The 16,302-nt window shown below is 43.0% G+C and overlaps 1 protein-coding gene across 1 annotated transcript in view; it reads right to left on the reverse strand.

Moving 5' to 3' along the window:
* LOC144608241 (allograft inflammatory factor 1-like) overlaps nt 1-16,302 on the reverse strand; it is a 32,397-nt gene that overhangs the window by 3,023 nt on the left and 13,072 nt on the right. The window contains exons 3-5 of the mRNA XM_078425831.1: nt 12,698-12,764; nt 7,492-7,533; nt 5,897-6,059 (exon numbers count right to left, since the gene is read on the reverse strand). Coding sequence (XP_078281957.1) covers nt 5,897-6,059; nt 7,492-7,533; nt 12,698-12,764 — 272 coding nt within the window. The remainder of the gene's footprint in view (nt 1-5,896; nt 6,060-7,491; nt 7,534-12,697; nt 12,765-16,302) is intronic.

Below are 16,302 nucleotides of genomic sequence, written 5' to 3' on the forward strand. Positions count from 1 at the left end.
GAAAATACCAATGATGCATTGAAGAGAAGTTAGGTAAGTATGAAGTGAAAGGAGAAAGGAGGAGAGCTAATGCTGATAAAGAAAGGAGGTGGGAGAAAGCTTCCAGGAAGCAGAAGCAGCACCAACATGTGACGATTCAGAGCTCTGCAATCCCAGGAGAATGGAAGAGATTTGGTGCAAACTACAATCTTGCAATCTTGCAACTTGACTGACAGTTTACCACTGCCCCTCCTGGTCATAAAGTCTATTTTCATAAATTCTATATACATTTATCAATGTACCTCAACAACAAACTGTTCAGTGATAAAATGTGTAAAAATGTCTTAGTGTCACTCTCATTTACAGGAGTGTCCTCATAAGTCATAAGTGATAGGAGCAGAATTAGGCCATTCGGCCCATCAAGTCTACTCTGCCATTCAATCATGGCTGACCTATCTCGCCCTCCGAACTCCATTCTCCTGCCTTTTCCCCACAACCTCTGACACCTGTAGATTAACTATCCTGGATATTCACAGCATAGTTAATTGTAAATCTGCACTGTACCATCCTTCTCCACTGTCCTAGATTGTAAACTACTGAATCATCAAAACATTATTCTTGCATGACATTATGCACTGAAATCAATCCACTCGACTGTACAGGGAACACATTGCCCATTTGATCTCACCGTGCTGTCTGTGCCAAATCACACTGCTGCGAGGTTGGCACTCTGCATTAATTTATGCCCCACACCTCCAGGATGACGCTGTGCATTAAATCTCACCTCTCAGTCCTGAGATTTCAATTGCCCTAAATCTGATAACTCTCCCCTAAAGCGGCTTTGAGCAACAGATTAGACCCCACACACCAGATAACTCTAGCCTGTCACTGAAGGTAGACAAAATGCTGGAGTAACTCAGCGGGACAGGAAGCATCTCTGGAGAGAAGGAATGGGTGACGTTTCGGGTCGAGATCCTTCTTCAGACTGAGAGTCAGGAGAGGAATCCAGAGATATGGAGGGGTAAGGTGTGAAAACACCAGATCAAAGCAGATGATGTTAAGGAAAAGTAGAATGGTTCATTGTTAGCTGAAGGGAAGGTGACAAGGAGACCCTACAATCAGTGAAATTACTCAGGACAGTGACACTAGCTGGAAAACTAGGATGGGGCAGGGATGGAGAGAGAGGGAAAGCAAGGGTCACTTCAAGTTAGAGAAATCAATATTCATACCGTTGGGATGTAAACTGCCCAAGCAAAATATGTGGTGCTGTTCTTCCAATTTGCGTAGGACCTCACTCTGACAGTGGAGATGGTCTAGGACAAAAAGGTCAGTAAGGGGATGGGAGGGGGAGTTAAAGTGCTGAGCAACCGGGAGATCGCGTAGGCCTAGGTGGACTGAGCGGAGATGTTCAGTGATATGATCGCCGAGCTTGCGCTTGGTCTCGCCGATAGTCTATCAGTCACTGGGATATTAAAGTTTTGCTTGGGGCACTGTGGAGCATCTGAACTTTCACGCCTCCTCTAAAGCCAGGCACCCAATAAAGTGAAATTGAAATCCAGCCATGAAATTAGACCCCTTGAATGGCCTGAAAGCCTGCACTTGCTCTCAATCAAGACAGCCCCCACACTATGAATAAATGCACTGGAAGCATGCTGCATCAGCTCACAATAACCCATTCATCTGACTCTGCTGCCTAGGAATTTCATTCCCATTTAAATACAGCGACTTCAGGCTTAAGGTAGACAAATCAGAATGGAATAAGTGATTTCACTAACACAAAGCCAAAAAGGGCATGTTCTGTCTCAAGAAGGGTCTTGACCCGAAACGTTACCCATTGCCTGACCTGCTGAGTTACTCCAGCATTTTGTGATATGTTCTATTCAGCAACTCCTATATACTATTCTCATCCATTTTTATGTTCCAAATCTCAAGGACCATCCACAAATGCAACATAAATCTTAAAAGCTTTGCCTGGAGCCTGCTTAAATTCAGTAACAAATTGATGAGGAAGACAATTCTTCCATTCTTCACTTACATTATTGAATTCTGTGCACTGTCTCTGTTGCTTAATTACAGAAGATGGAATCAAAGCACTGAAGGAAGGTGAGGAGAAAAATCTATGGCTATGATACCAGAACTGAAAATGTAAGGTTGAGAATGGTGATGAAGATGGAGGTGGCTGTGGATGAGGTCCTCAAACAGATGAAAATGTTCAGTGAAGCAGAAGCAGAGAAGTAGTTTCCATTTTTACCTAGATCAAAACTAATCACCACAAATAAAAAGGTTGTCTCCAATAAATCCTTTGGGTAATGCAGGAGAAATTTCATTATCCAGAGTTGCCAAACATGTGGAATTTGCGACAAGGAGTACTTAATGCAAGAGACATTGGCATATTAAAGGAATAATTATATTAACTGAAGGAAAAATGAAAACTGGGAGGCACAGTGGCCTAACGGTAGCACTACTGCCTTACAGCGCCAGAGACCCAGGTTCGATCCGGACTAAGGGTGCTTGTCTGTACAGAGTTTGTACATTCTCCCGGTGACCTGCTTGGGTTTTCTCCGAGATCTTCAGTTTCCTCCCACACTCCAAAGACATACAAGTTTGTAGGTTACTTGGCTTAAATGTAAATTGTCCCTCGTGTGTGTTGGATAGCGTTAGCGTGCAGGGATCACTGGTTGGTGTCGACTCGGTGGGCTGAAAGGCCTGTTTCCACGCTGTATCTCTAAACTAAACTAAAAACATGAGAAGAAGAGGTTTGGCTCATACGGAGCACAAACATCAGTGTGGGGACATTGGACTGAATAGCTTGACTCTAAGGTGCACGCAAAATAACTAGTCTATCAGGCCAATTCCTGCCTTTGATTAGTGACTATCCCTCAGCTAAATGCTCTGGTAATCAAATCCTACTGATTGATAGAAAACAAAACTATTTGGGAGATAGCACAGATGTCTAAATTTATGATCCCATCAATAGTCAGGCACTATATAGGATAGAAAGGTAGCTCAATTTGCTAAAAAAGCACATCTCAAAAATGGATGGGAAGATTTAGCTCGTAATATATAGTTACTTTTAAAGTGAAATGATTATTACAGTGACATCATTTAATTCAGAACGGCGCATGCGTACTGCAACCATTTTATCCAGACATTAAATTTTAAAAATATGCCTTTGTTTTAAGCCTTCATGACTTCTGGATGTTCTAAGCACTTTGTGAAAATACTTTCCAAAGTAAAGTCACATTTTGAGGTGGGAAATTCAGACGCCAAATTGCACACAGCAAGTCCCACAAAACATAAGTAATTATGCTGAATGTTTAACATCGCAAAACGTCTCAAATCTCAGGACTTTACAGAAAATAAAGTACTTAAAAAAAATTATAGCCACTGCTGTCATGCAGGAAGCAGGGGAGAATTAGTCCACGGCAGTCTCTCAGAAATAGCAGTGTGATAATGCGTAGAGAATCTGTTTTCAATTATGTTGGTTGAGGGCTAACCATTGGGTCACGCACACATTTCTTCAAATAGTGCCATGGGAAATTTGCAGTCTGCCTGACAAGACAGAGTCATGGTTTAAAATCTCATCCACAGGTTCAATTCATCAAACACCTGTCTTTGGATTTTAACTGCACTGACTTCTTCAACTGGCTGAAACAAATGATTTTCAGTTGCTGTCTGCACTTAATCCTGTTCTGTGTAAACACAGAAAATCCCTGCGATACACAGTCTGTGAACTAGGTTAAGCTGCACTCTTTTCCCTTTCCCACCCAAATATTAGGACTGAATACACATCAAAATAAAATATCATTTAAGTCTTAAATGCACAGTGGCGCAGCAGTAAAGTTGTTGCCTCATAGCGCTAGAGACCCAGGCTCAACCCTGATTACAGGTGCTGTGTGTTTGGAGTTTGTACGTTCTCCCTGTGACAGTGTGAGTTTTCTCTGGATGCCCCGTTTTTTCCCCACATTTCAAAGACGTGCAGGTTTGTCGGTTTTCTACATTTTCCTTGATCTCCATTCCCTTTGTCCTGTTTTCACACCTTACACTTCCTTATCTATACACTTCCTTATCTGTGTACCTCCCACTCCCTTGACATCAGTCTGAAGAAGGGTCTCAACCCGCAACATCACCCATTCCTTCTCTCCAGAGATGCTGCCTGTCCCACTTTTGAAGAAGGGTCCCCACCCAATGCCTCCAGCATTTTGTATCCATTGTCCAGGTTTGTAGGTTAATTGGCTTCAATAAAAAATGATTCCCAGTGTGTGGGAGAGAACTACTGTACAAGTGAGCGTTGGTCGGCATGTGGGTCGAAGGGGCCTGTTTCCACGCTGTATCTCTAAATTAAACTGCCTGACATGTGGGTGAAAATTGGGCACTCAAGATCAGAGCACCGAACTTAAACCTGTATTTTCTGCATTTAAACAGAGGAGACTGCCCCCATTGAGGCAGAGCAGGTCAAATTGGTACTCTTCAATGGGTATTAAAAGGTACTGACACACTAATCATTGTAGTGGTCAAATACGTCATTGTTCTCTGACGAGTGGTTGACCTATACATGGGACCATGTATTAGGTCATCTGAGTCACAGTAAGTTGTGGGTTCTAGTCCAACTCTAGAAACTTTAGCCCTAGCCTGGCAGTCATTGAGGATCAGCTTTCTCATGAAACATTAAAACCAGCTCTTATTCTCCCTTTCCACAGAAAACAACTGGAGAGTGCTCCTGATTGTCCTGGCAAGTTATACTCAAACAACATCACTGAAAAGAACAAAACGCAAATTGCTGGAAGAACTTAGCCAGTCAGGCAGCTTCTTCGGAGTGAATGGACAGGCAATGTTTTGGGTTGGGAGACCCTTCTTCACACTGAAAATGTCGCCTGTCCATTCCCTCCCCAGATGCTGCCTGACCCACTGAGTTCCTCCAGCATCGCGTTTTGCTCAAGATTCCAGCACCTGCAGTTACTTGCGTCTCCATCTTTGAAATGAAAATGACCTGACCACTTGTCTGCATTTTGTGGATTAAAAGTCCATCTTGAAAATTTGAAAGGTGAAACGTCATGCAAGATTTTTCTTTTAAGTCCTCCACATCCTTTTGTAAATAATTGAATTTTGTGTGCTTTCCACATGAGCTTCCCCAGACGAGTATGTGAGCAGACGCAGCACTGTACCTCACAAGTCAAAGCTTAGGGGAGGCTGGTGGAATAGTATTAGAGAAAGCTACAACGGAAAACAAAACAAGGCAGGAATTCTGCAGTACAGCTGTAACTCAGCTGTTTTCTTCAATCACTTGTATTGTTCCATCAATGAGAAAGAGGAGAAAGCATGTGATCCGGCTCCTGCAAATCAGCTGGATGTAAAATTAGTAAAACAGTGATGGAAGGCACTTGAGAACGTAGGAAGGAAATGCAGATGCTGGTTTAAACCAAAGATAGCCACAAAAAGCTGGAGTTACTCAACGGGTCAGACAGTCCGAAGAAGGGTCTCGACCTGAAGCATCACCTATGGAAGGCACTTGAGTCAGTGTTGGGTGACTGTACTGCCAAAAGAGGCATTCATTCGTAGCTTTCAAAATGAAGCTGAATAACTATCCAAAATAATTTGTGGTGGGGAGGATTTCGGATGGTGGGGAAGGGAGTAATTTTTTTAAATTGCACTGACATGAATCTGCTGTGGAATCAATGGGCCCAATGCCTTACTTCCATGCAGTAACTGTACCATAACTTTGTATCTGGGCAATTGTGTTCCAGGTTATTTTTATCTGGGCCCCAGAAGATAAATAATTTCAGTGATTACTTTGGATTGAACTCTTTTGTTTAACATAAGCGGGGTTGCTATTTGGAAGCCTATTCACCTCTGGAAATGGCCACAGGGGCAGGTTGGGCAAAGTGGGACCTGAGGCTTTTACGGCACCAATACTTACAATCTGAGGACCGCGGAGCACTTGCCCAGCATCATGATGACAAAGTTGCGGTAAGAGATGGTCTCACTGCTGCCACCGGTAGCTTCTGCAATCATCTTCTTCACTTCCAGGTGAGTCTTGGGAACTCCAAGTTTCTCCAGCATCTGCTTCAGGCTCATCAAGTCTGGTGGGCAGGAAGGGCAGGAAGAGCAGGAAAAAACAAACAGATTTCTTGCTAAGAAATGCAATGACATGGGCTGTTTTATTTTCATCATTGCCTACTGTCCCCTTTGAATGCTACGCAAACCATCTCTCCACACAAGCCCTTGTGTTATGTCAAAAGGGAGCAATCACTCTTTGTGCTCAGTATTCATAATGGCTTCTGTCTGTTATGCCTGATTCTTTGACCCTATCTTGACACTATCAAGAGGGACAGCTACATTGGACTATTGAGGAAGGTGCTAAAGCACATTGGTGCTGAGATGTTGATTTGCTTGGGCTCTTGTCTGGCAACTGAATCTTCAGAACTGTACTCATTTATGAATGCAATACCATAAGGAGGAGGAACACAGGTCAGGTTCCCTCGAGTGTGCACTGCCATTCGACAAGATCATGGCTCGTCTACTGCCTCAACTCTGATTTCCCATCTTGTCCTTGTAACCCTTAATTCCTTTAGGGTTGGAAAATCAAAAATCTAGCTGTCTGGCAAAGCTTTTGGTCACTTCGTAGAATCATAGAAAATAGGTGCTGGAGGAGGCCATTTGGCCCACTTGTCCTAACATCTCCTAATATTATTAGTGTCAACATTTTGCCTTAAAACATTCCTGTAAAATGCAATAGAGCACATTATGACCTTAAAGATGCCATATAAGTTGTTGGTTTTCACCTTGAAAGAAAGTTGATAGTGGAGAGTTTGCTGAGTGGAGCTTGTCGCTGTGAAGGCAAAATTACCTTGGGGTTCTCCAAGAAACATTATCTGTAGAACAAGGGAGCTGGGACCAGATTAAGTCTGAACCAATAGCACACATCACCGAGACTAAATCAGTGACTTTTCACTCTTGTGACTTTGAAATAGTGAATAACAGGAGTGGTGTTGGCAAGAGATAGAGTCATAGACAATAGACAATAGACAATAGGTGCGGGAGGAGGCCATTCGGCCCTTTGAGCCAGCACCGCCATTCAATGTGATCATGGCTGATCATTCTCAATCAGTACCCCGTTCCTGCCTTCTCCCCATACCCCCTGACTCCGCTATCCTTAAGAGCTCTATCTAGCTCTCTCTTGAATGCATTCAGAGAATTGGCCTCCACTGCCTTCTGAGGCAGAGAATTCCACAGAGTCTCTGACTGAATTTTTTTTTCCTCATTTCAGTTCTAAATGGCCTAACCCTTATTCTTAAACTGTGGCTCCTTGTTCTGGACTCCCCCAACATTGGGAACATGGTTCCTGCCTCCAACATGTCCAACCCCTTAATAATCTTATACGTTTCGATAAGATCTCCTCTCATCCTTCTAAATTCCAGTGTATACAAGCCTAGTCATGTTACATTCAAAGCCATTTCACTTTCCTACATAAGATTATCAGGTTGATATTGTGGCCAAAATGCCAGAACTCACCAATGTCACCTTGGTCATTGAGATCAAATTCCATATACTTCTCTGCAATAAAAAAAGTGAATTATGGTGAATCTCAATATACTTACGAGATCTTAAGAACCAAGCACAATAACAACAGTGAAATAGCACTTTTACATTAATAAAATAATCTAAAGAAACATAGGAATGATAATAAAAAGTTAACAAAAACTGCCACATGGAGGAGGTACAAGGGCAAATAATCAAAATATTGACGTCTTAATGAAGGTCTTAAACAAGAAAGGAGGAGTGAAGGGAGAGGGAGAGAGAGAGAGGCAGACAGTGGAGGGCAAGCAAGGTCAATTAGAAATGTATTGTTTATGTATTAAAAGCAGCAGAAAGAAATGATTACTTCTTTCATTCGGAAGATTGTTTTGAACGTAACAAAGTAGAAATGTGGCATTTTAGAAGAGTCGACACATGCCAGCATTTCCCTGGCTGTTCATGGAAGCTGTGGTGAGTGCTGGGACGCACAATGGGTTTGAAAAGCCATTTTCAAGTCTGTCCCTTTAAAGCTACCCTTCAGGTTGTCATCGTTGGTTGATCATTGACTTTGATGGTGTCAGTTGTGCAGTCTTCGTTGGTAAGCCTTAGAGTGGCTGGCAAGAACAGGCCTGAAGGCACACCCTCGGGGATAGCGGGGGCACAGGAACGATGCTGCAGCAGATACTGGAGACCTTCTTGCGTACTCTGGCTCTAGTGACTCAGTGCCAAAGGCTTCCTTCAAAGTGGATACAGGACCTTTTGGTCAAAGCACATCAGCCTGTTCTGTCCTGGGCACGACTCCCACTCTCACGCAGGGATGATGCTGTGTTTGACACTGCCTTTGATACAATCCATGCATCACTTTGTTTTTAGTTATCTGCAAACAAGAACTCATGAAGGAGTCGGCGTAGCATACGGAAGCTGTCCATACGGATTTCGAGGCCTGTCCAGAGCAACTGTCCCAACCCAGGCGACTATTTGTGTGCTTGCCTCAGAAGCAGATCTGCAATCACATATTACAATCGCTCCACACTTCCAAATCTTTATTCCTACAGCAACATTTCTTACTTTAACTATGATATCTGTACACTGAAGATGGCTTGGTTGGAATCATGCATTGTCTTTCCACTGACTGGCTAGCACGCAACAAAAGCTTTTCACTGTACCTCATTGCACGTGACAGTAAACTAAACTGAAACTGGATCATGGTCTTGATGCTGACCAGGCCAGCCCTGTCCAGATCTTCCGTGTTTGTCACCCGGTCCTGCCATCCGATGCTTATGTGGAAACACTCCAGCAGTTTGATGTGTTTCCTGTAAAGCATCTACGTCTCACAGCCACACAAAGGCTTGTGAGGACAACTGCTTTGATCTTGGTTGACAGCTTGTGTTTCTGTGGTTCATCACACACGAGTTGAGACTAACAAGCGTCTGCCTGACCTCGCTGATCAAGCTGCTGTTCCCACGTCAGGAGAGCCATCAGAAGAGCTAACATTTCCCAGGCACTTGAAGTGATCGACTGTCTTTAACCTTTCATGTAAAAATCTGCAAACACTCAGAGACATCAAATTTCCCATTTATTCATTTTCACTGCTGAGCTGAAATATTTGACATCCATTCTGTTTCACTGTTGCACACTAACTGGACAATATCTCATATCAGTTTGTTTAAAACTATTTTGAATCATTGAGTCACACAGCAGAGACAGGCTCTTTGGTCCATCGCATTAGCGGCAACCATCAAGCAATAATCTGCATTATTCCTAAGACTCTTCTTATATCCATATCAATTTCCCCACACCTCATCAATTTTCCTGCCATCTATCTGCACCAGGGGCGATTTACAGTCGGCAATTAATCTATCAACCAGCATATCTTTGGCATGTGGATGGAAATCAAAACACCTGTGTGAAATATGCGTGGTCACATGGATAATCAAATTCAACTCAGACAATACTCAAAGTCAGGAGAGATGTAATAGGTAAAATAACAAGCTATATATAAATGAAAATGGATAATTACTCAAATGGAAAAAAAAGTCCCATGCCACAGGGGAAAAGAGGAAGAAATTGGGTCCAATTCGACAGCTATTTCGAAAACTAGATTTATTTCACCATAAATTCTCAATTGACTTCACAGCCTCTTCCATCCTCCCAGAGTCTATTAGCATGACAGACTGTGTTGTGCAATGAACTGGATTTGATTAGGGAGCTTAACATGAAGGAACCCCCTGGAGGTAGTGACCATCTATATACTAAAACTCTTGTTTGTTTGTTTGTTCCTGAACTACAGACAAAACGATAGCGCGACAGTTTTAGGCCCACCTTACTCACCATCGTCCCGGGGTCCTACGGATATCATTGATATCGATGTTACATTTACATACAGGGGAGGGAGGGGAGGAAGGAAGGGGAGAGGGGAGGGGGGAGGGGGGAATGTGGGGGGGAGGAGAGGGTGCTGCACCAATGCAGGAGTGGTTTGGTCTAGTAATGTAATAAAATTCAACCTACAGTTTGAGAAGGAGAAGATCAAATCAGATGTCGGAATTAACTGTTGAGTAACTCCAGAGGCGAGGGAGGAGCTGGCTAAAGTTGATTGGAAAGGGACCCGAGCTGGAATGACAGTGGAGCAGCAATAGCAAGGGTTTCTGGGAGTAACTCGGAAGGTGCAGGATTTTATCATCCCAAAGAGGAGAAAGATTCTAAGGGGAGAATGAGAATCATGGCTGACAAAGGAAGTCAAAGGCAGCATAAATGTAAAAGAGAAGGCATATAACATTGCAAAGATGAGAGGGAAGCTGGAGGATTGAGAAGCGTTTAAAAACCAACAGAAGGCAACAAAAACACCAATAGACAATAGGTGCAGGAGGAGGCCATTCGGCCCTTCGAGCCAGCACCACCATTCAATGTGATCATGGCTGATCATTCTCAATCAGTATCCCGTTCCTGCTTTCTCCCCATACCCCCTGACTCCACTATCCTTAAGAGCTCTATCTAGCTCTATCTTGAATGCTTTCAGAGAATTGGCCTCCACTGCCTTCTGAGGCAGAGAATTCCACAGATTCACAACTCTCTGACTGAAAAAGTTTTTCCTCATCTCAGTTCTAAATGGCCTACCCCTTATTCTTAAACTGTGGCCCCTTGTTCTGGACTCCCCCAACATTGGGAACATGTTTCCTGCCTCTAACGTGTCCAACCCCTTAATAATCTTATACGTTTTGATAAGATCTCCTCTCATCCTTCTAAATTCCAGTGTATACAAGCCTAGTCGCCCAATAAGGGGAGAAAATATGAAATGTGAAGATAAGCCTGCCAATAATATAAAAGAGGACACCAGAAGTTTCTTCAGATATATAAAGAGTAAAAAAGAGGCAAGAGTGGACATTGGACCGCTGCAAAATGACGCTAGAGAAGTAGTAATGGGGAATAAAGAAATGGTGGATGAACTGAATACGTTTTTTGTGGCAGTCTTCAGAGCAGAAGACAACAACAACAGGCCAGAAATTTAAGGGAGTCAGGGCAGAAGTTAGTGGACTTGCTATTACTAAGAAGACGGTACTTGGGCAGCTGAAAAGTCTGAAGGTGGATAAGTCCCCTGGACCAGACGGACTACACCCCTGGGTTCTGAAAGAGGTCACTTTAAAGATTGTGGGGCATTACTCGTGATCTTTCAAGCATTACTGGAGTCAGGAGTGGTCCCAGAGGATTGGAAAATTGCCAATGTTACTCTACTGTTCAAGAAGGGAGTGAGGCAAAAGAAGGGAAAACTATAGGCCGGTTCGTCTGACTTCAGTATTGGTAAGATTTTAGAGTCCACTATAAAGAATTAGGTTTCCGAGCACTTAGCGGCACATGATAAAATAGGAAAGCATGGTTTTGTGAAGGAGAGATCTTGCCTGACAAATCTGTTGGAATTCTCTGAGGAAGTAAATGGCAAGGTAGACAAATGAGAGTCAGTGGATGTTGTTTTACTTGGGTTTTCAGAAGGCCTTTGTGGCTGCTAAACAAGATAAGAGCACATAGTATTAAAGGAAAGATGCATAGAAGTGTGTAGGAAGGAACTGCAGATTCTGGTTTAAACTGAAGATAGACACAAAATGCTGGAGCAACTCAGCAGGACAGGTAGCATCTCTGGAGAGAAGGAATGGGTGACATTTCGGGTCGAGACCCTTCTTCAGACTGGAGAAGGGTCTCGACCCGAAGCGTCACCCATTCCTTCTCTCCAGAGATGCCGCCTGTCCCGCTGAGTTACTCCCGCATTTTGTGTCTATCTTCAGCATGGATAGAACATTGGTTAACTGGCAGAAGACAAAGAGTGGGAATAAAGGGGGCTTTCTCTGGATGGCTGCCTGGGACTAGTGGTGTTCTGCAGGGGTCGGTGTTGGGTCCACTACTTTTTGTATATTAATGAATTGAATAAAGGAATTGATGGCTTTGGGGCAAGTTTGCGGATAATGCGAAGATAGGTGGAGGGCCAGGTAGTGCAGAGGAAGCAGGGAGTTTGCAGAATGAATTGGACAGTGGACAATGAATGAAGTGGGCAAATAAGTGGCAAGTGGAATAAAGTGTAACAAAGTATGTGATTATGCACTTGGTAATAGGAATAAAGGCATAAACTATTTTCTAACTGGGTATTTTGAAATTCGAGGTGCAAAGGGACTTAGGAGCGTTGGTGCAGAATTCCCAAAAGGTTCATTTGAATTGGTAGTAAGGATGGCAAATGCAATGTTAGCATTCATTTTGAGAGGACGAGAATATAAAGTAAGGATGTAATGCTCAGGCTTGAAAAGGCACCAGTCAGACTGCATTTGGAGTATCGTGAGCACTTTGGGGCTTATATCTGAGGAGGGATGTGCTGGCGTTGGAGTGGGTCCAGAGGAGGTTTACGAGAATGATAACGCGAATGATTGGGTTAACGTACAATAAGCGTTTGATGGCTCTAGGCTTTGTGCCAAATAAATTGAAGAGAGAAGAGCAGGAGGTGCCAATGCGGGATACCTTGCATTAATGTAATGTTGTTGCTTAATGTAATTGTTGCCAGCACACCCACAGGAATCACTGCTGCCACTTAAATACCAAGCACCAAGGGATGTGACAAGAGGCTGAATGTGATACTGACACCAATTGACTTAAACATGGTTAATGTGGAATATTGTGGAATACCGAACAAGATTTAACAAGGAAACTGGGCGATTCTGTCACTTACTTTTGAAAGATTCCAGATTTTCTGCTAAGTTTTCTTCATCTTTATATTTTTGATCTTCCAGAAATTCCTGGAATAGAGAATTTCTAAATGTAAAAATTTATAACACTAAATAGGCCATCCTCGCTGTAAACAAATCACCATGCTCAACACTTCCAGTGATTGGGTCATTCTAAAACTGAAGAGGGGTCACTGAATTCCCATTTCACAGCCCACAATAGCTTTGCTGTGGAACGAATCTGAGAGTTTGCGAGAGAGGTAAAGAGATCTCGGGATACTTTGAAGCCACTGTCTTGAGAAATGTGGAATGGTTTGAATGTACCTGTGATCCTGGGGAGGTCTAAATTGTGAGAGGCTGGAATTTAAATTTTTGCATAAATCGAAAAAACAAATTCTGGGCACGATCCCAATTGCAATAACTCAGTAGTCGGCACAGTGGCACAGCGGTGGAGTTGCTGCCATACAGCACCAGAGATCCAGGTTCAATCCTGACTATGGGTGCTGTCTGTACGGAGTTTGTACATTCTCCCTGCGACCGCTTGGGTTTTCTCCGGGTGCTCCTGTTTTCTCCCACACTCCGAAGACATGCAGGTTTGTAGGCTAATTGGCTTCGGTAAAATTGTAAATTGTCCCTGGTGTGTAGGATAGTGCTGGTAGTAATCGCTGGTCAGTGCAGACTCAGTGGGCCGAAGGGCCTGTTTCTTTGCTGTATCTCTAAACTAAACTAAACATGGACTTGTGCCAGGAGAAAGTACACGGTACTAATCAATCATAATTGTACACAATGAAACAAATAAAGACCTGTGGGCCACTGATTTCCAGGCCTTCGTAAATAATGGAGACAATGAAGGCAAGAGTTTATATTCTACACTAAATTGGCCGTAACAGCACCCTCAGGTAATATCCTTCATTTAGCCATCTGTTCTTTTTATGTTGGCATAGAGGTTGCTAGGATCTGTATCTGTAAGCACCACAGCAAGAAATGCAACCTTTTACAATGCAAGTTTTTTTAACATATAAAGTGAGAGAAAATATTGGGAATTCCCATCTCCCAACAAATACTGTAAAACAATACCATTTACTTTCTGAAGTTGAATTTAACACTGCCAATAATTCAACTAAAGTCATGCAGTGGGATTTGCACGCTTTTGATTTATTGCCAATTCACACATACCATTTGACGCGTTGATTTCTGCTGATTTATGCTCCACACACACACACACTGTCCAACTTGCATCCCACTCTTTCAGCACATCCCTCTCTTTCTCCGTCCCTCGCTCCTGTGTCTTTCGGCAAGTACAAGGTGGGAGGGGGCAGGGTGGGAGGAGCATCTCCATCAAAGATAATACATTTAAAATGGAGCTTGGAGAGCACATACATGTGTTTGCACCCCAGTTTTCAGGACATGTATGCATGCCCTCCAAAAAATGGTAAGTTTAAATTTCTCTACACATCCCTGCCTGTGGCCATCAAACTCCTCCTTAAATCCACCATTACCTTTTGCCTCATCTCTTTCACCAAATTCTGACTGCTATCTGGGTAAAGAAGGTTTTTTTTTGTGATGACTGAATGACTTTTCCTTAATCCAGCTTCATATTTTTCACACATCAGTTACTTCAGTGAATGTGAATGATCTGCAGCTGTGGCTGACAAGTGGGAAGTGAAACCGCCAATGGAGTGTTGTGCCACGGAAACATTTGGTTCTGACAAAGAATTAGGAAAGCACTTAAAAGTCATAATCCTTCCGAAGACATCACAAAGCAAGGCACAGGCAGTCAAGAAGCATTTTTTGGAAGTGTGGCCAGTGTTGTAAAAGTAAGAAAATGTGTCGGTCATTTTGTACACCACTAGCTCCCATACTCTGCAATAAGATAGTGACCAGTTAATGTTTTTTTAATTAATAATGAAAAATACTCACCAGAACAATAGGGAGAAAACTACTCTTTGAGCATGGTCTTCAGGGACAGAATCACCTCCTTTCACAATGAAATGATTTGATCATCCATCTCACTAATTCACATTATTTGCAAATCCCTTGTGTGTCGAGCATTGACCAAAAGAACAGGGTTGGACCATTCAGCCCCTTCATTCTGTCCTGTCCCGTTAGGTCTATAAGTGGACCAAGGATGCATCTTCCATTGGGTGTAGAAGACCAGGGTGATCACCTCCTGAACGAAGTGTCTTTCTGGAACAAGGCTGTGAAGACTAGGTTCCCAGGCAAAATGAGAAACACAGTTTGCATCAAAAAATGGATAAATATTTGAAGGAGAATAAAAACTGCAAGAATGTGGGGAATGAGCCTTGGAACAGGACTAATCAGATCACTACCAAAGAAATAGCACAGATTGAGGCTTGCAACATCAGGCCTCCTCGTAAACCTTGGGCTATTTAAGGAAGGCAGTGAGTGGTTAGTTTAGTACCTGGGAAAAGCAAGATGAATGAGTAAGTTTTTGTTTGAGTTTAAGAAGATAATCGACACAGGATATACCATTATGCAAGTACTTTTACAAATCGTGAGGATGAAGATTGGGTCTTTATGGTTTCCCTCAGAAAGATAAATTACTCAGGAAATTCTCAAAAATTGCAAGATTCAGCAGTGGCTTAAAAAGAGCACTTTAAAGTAAAGGTATGCAGAAGTAAATAGGACTCATGGATCCATATTGATTGATTGATTGATTGTAAGATGCAGCATGGAAACGTCACCTATCTTTTTTCTCCAGGGATGCTGCCTGGCCCGCTATGTTACTCCAGCACTTTGTGTCTATCTATGGAAACATGCCCTTTGGCCCACCGTCCACTCCGACCATCGATCACACATTCACTCTAGTTCTATGTTATCCCACTTTCATATCCACTCCTTACACACTGAGAGCAATTTACAGAGGCCAATTAACCTACAAACCTACACAGAGAGAATGTGCAAACTCCTCACAGATGTACCCGGGGTCAGGATCAAATCCAGTCTCTGGCGCTAAGAGACAGCAGTTCTACCATCTACGCCACTGGAAGATCCAGTATGAATCTCCCCACCAGTAGTTTTGCCAGCATTCTGCCAGTGCCATACCGGAAGAGTTGGCCTAGGTTGTGTGCCTCGACCTCGAGCAGGGAGTTGAAACTTACTGCCCCTGACTGTCCTGAAAGATAACTCAGAATCTATGACGTGTGCTTTACATTATCTTCATCACAGGACTGTGCTGAGCCCTGTGACTTAATCCTGAGCTGAGCACCGGCAGACTGGCTGCGTATCTTAGTTTGAAGGCTCTGAGAAGAGAGAGCTTGCCATTTACTGATTAGGACCTGGCTCTAGTCTTAAACTAACCTGCGCTGCATTACATTTCAGAAAATTCCAGCTTGAAACTCAACGCTCAGTGAAACAGACCCAGGGTTTCCATGATGTTCATGTAACACAGTTCCTAAAGTAACCAAATTAAACAGCCTTGTTGCTGTGGGAATCCACTGTCCTGATGATTTGGCTGCAATTTTAACTTCCAAACCAGATTTGGTAACACTCTAAAGATTATTGAGCAAGACTTTTTTTATTTATCATTTAGCTCCTCAGGATAACAAAGATAACGCATTAAGGTGTAATAGGTGCTATAAGTTATTAA

Source organism: Rhinoraja longicauda, chromosome 31 (genome assembly GCF_053455715.1).
Source record: "Rhinoraja longicauda isolate Sanriku21f chromosome 31, sRhiLon1.1, whole genome shotgun sequence".
In the NCBI taxonomy this organism is placed as follows: domain Eukaryota; kingdom Metazoa; phylum Chordata; class Chondrichthyes; order Rajiformes; family Arhynchobatidae; genus Rhinoraja; species Rhinoraja longicauda.